This window comes from Solanum stenotomum, chromosome 3 (genome assembly GCF_019186545.1).
Source record: "Solanum stenotomum isolate F172 chromosome 3, ASM1918654v1, whole genome shotgun sequence".
Taxonomy (NCBI): domain Eukaryota; kingdom Viridiplantae; phylum Streptophyta; class Magnoliopsida; order Solanales; family Solanaceae; genus Solanum; species Solanum stenotomum.
In genome coordinates, this window is record NC_064284.1 from 67,055,859 (window position 1) to 67,056,782 (window position 924).

Sequence of the window (924 nt, forward strand, 5' to 3'; positions counted from 1 at the left end):
ATATAATTAAATTAGGGGCACATTGGAGGTGAGCCGAGTCCAATAGCGGCGGCTAGTACTAATTTTTTTTTGTTTCTTAACCCGTGTCCGTTATCCTTATTAGACTTTGTCTATTTTGGATTCACACAATGTAGAATCCTATTAAGAGGGAAGTGCTCTGTATCAAGAATTTTTCCATACTCAGAGTTCAAACCTGAGATCTATTTCCTTTGGTGGTGGCTAATACTAATTACTACTACAACAGTACTACTTAATGCTTCCTTAACATTTTCAACATGTAACTATTCATGCATCACCAATTAATCAACATGAGCAGACAATAATTGACTAAGTTTATATATGCTACTAATCTAATATTTAAGTTGAAATAATAATATCTAAAATTGTTTCAAGTGCAACAAACAGTAGTATAAATACCCATGGTTAGATGGTTTCATCTTAAGAATTATAAACTCCTTAATTAATTCATATGGCTTCCAAAACAAGTCAGTCTTCAGTTACCCTTTTCCTATCACTGAATCTCCTCTCGTTTGCTCTTGTAAGTGGAACCAATGATACTGGAAATTGCGGAGGACAACAAACGTGCTCAATAGATACTTTGAAACTTGGTGTGTGTGCTAATATACTTAATTTGGTAAATGTAGTAGTCGGGTCTCCACCAACTTTGCCATGCTGCAGTTTGATCCAAGGACTGACGGACCTAGAGGCCGCGGTTTGCTTGTGCACAGCCATTAGAGCAAATGTGCTGGGAATTAATTTGAATGTATCACTCTCTTTAAGCCTCATACTAAACAGTTGTGGAAAGAATCCTCCTACTGGCTTCACTTGTTAAACTACCCTCTACTTTGCCTCATTATGCTTAATTGCAAATGGGTTAATAAATAAATAAATCATGTCTCGTCGTGCTTATGAAATTATGCACGT

At 36.1% G+C, this 924-nt stretch overlaps 1 protein-coding gene across 1 annotated transcript; it reads left to right on the forward strand.

Annotated features, from left to right (window-relative positions):
- Positions 1-469: 469 nt before the first annotated feature.
- LOC125859883 (14 kDa proline-rich protein DC2.15-like) lies at positions 470-924 on the forward strand. Its single transcript, XM_049539730.1, has one exon. The coding sequence runs from the start codon at positions 470-472 to the stop codon at positions 830-832; it is 363 nt and encodes a 120-aa protein (XP_049395687.1). The 3' UTR covers positions 833-924.

Excerpts from the sequence above, each read along its gene's own strand:
- LOC125859883 (XM_049539730.1), top strand. The coding sequence starts at position 470 with ATGGCTTCCAAAACAAGTCAGTCTTCAGTTACCCTTTTCCTATCACTG.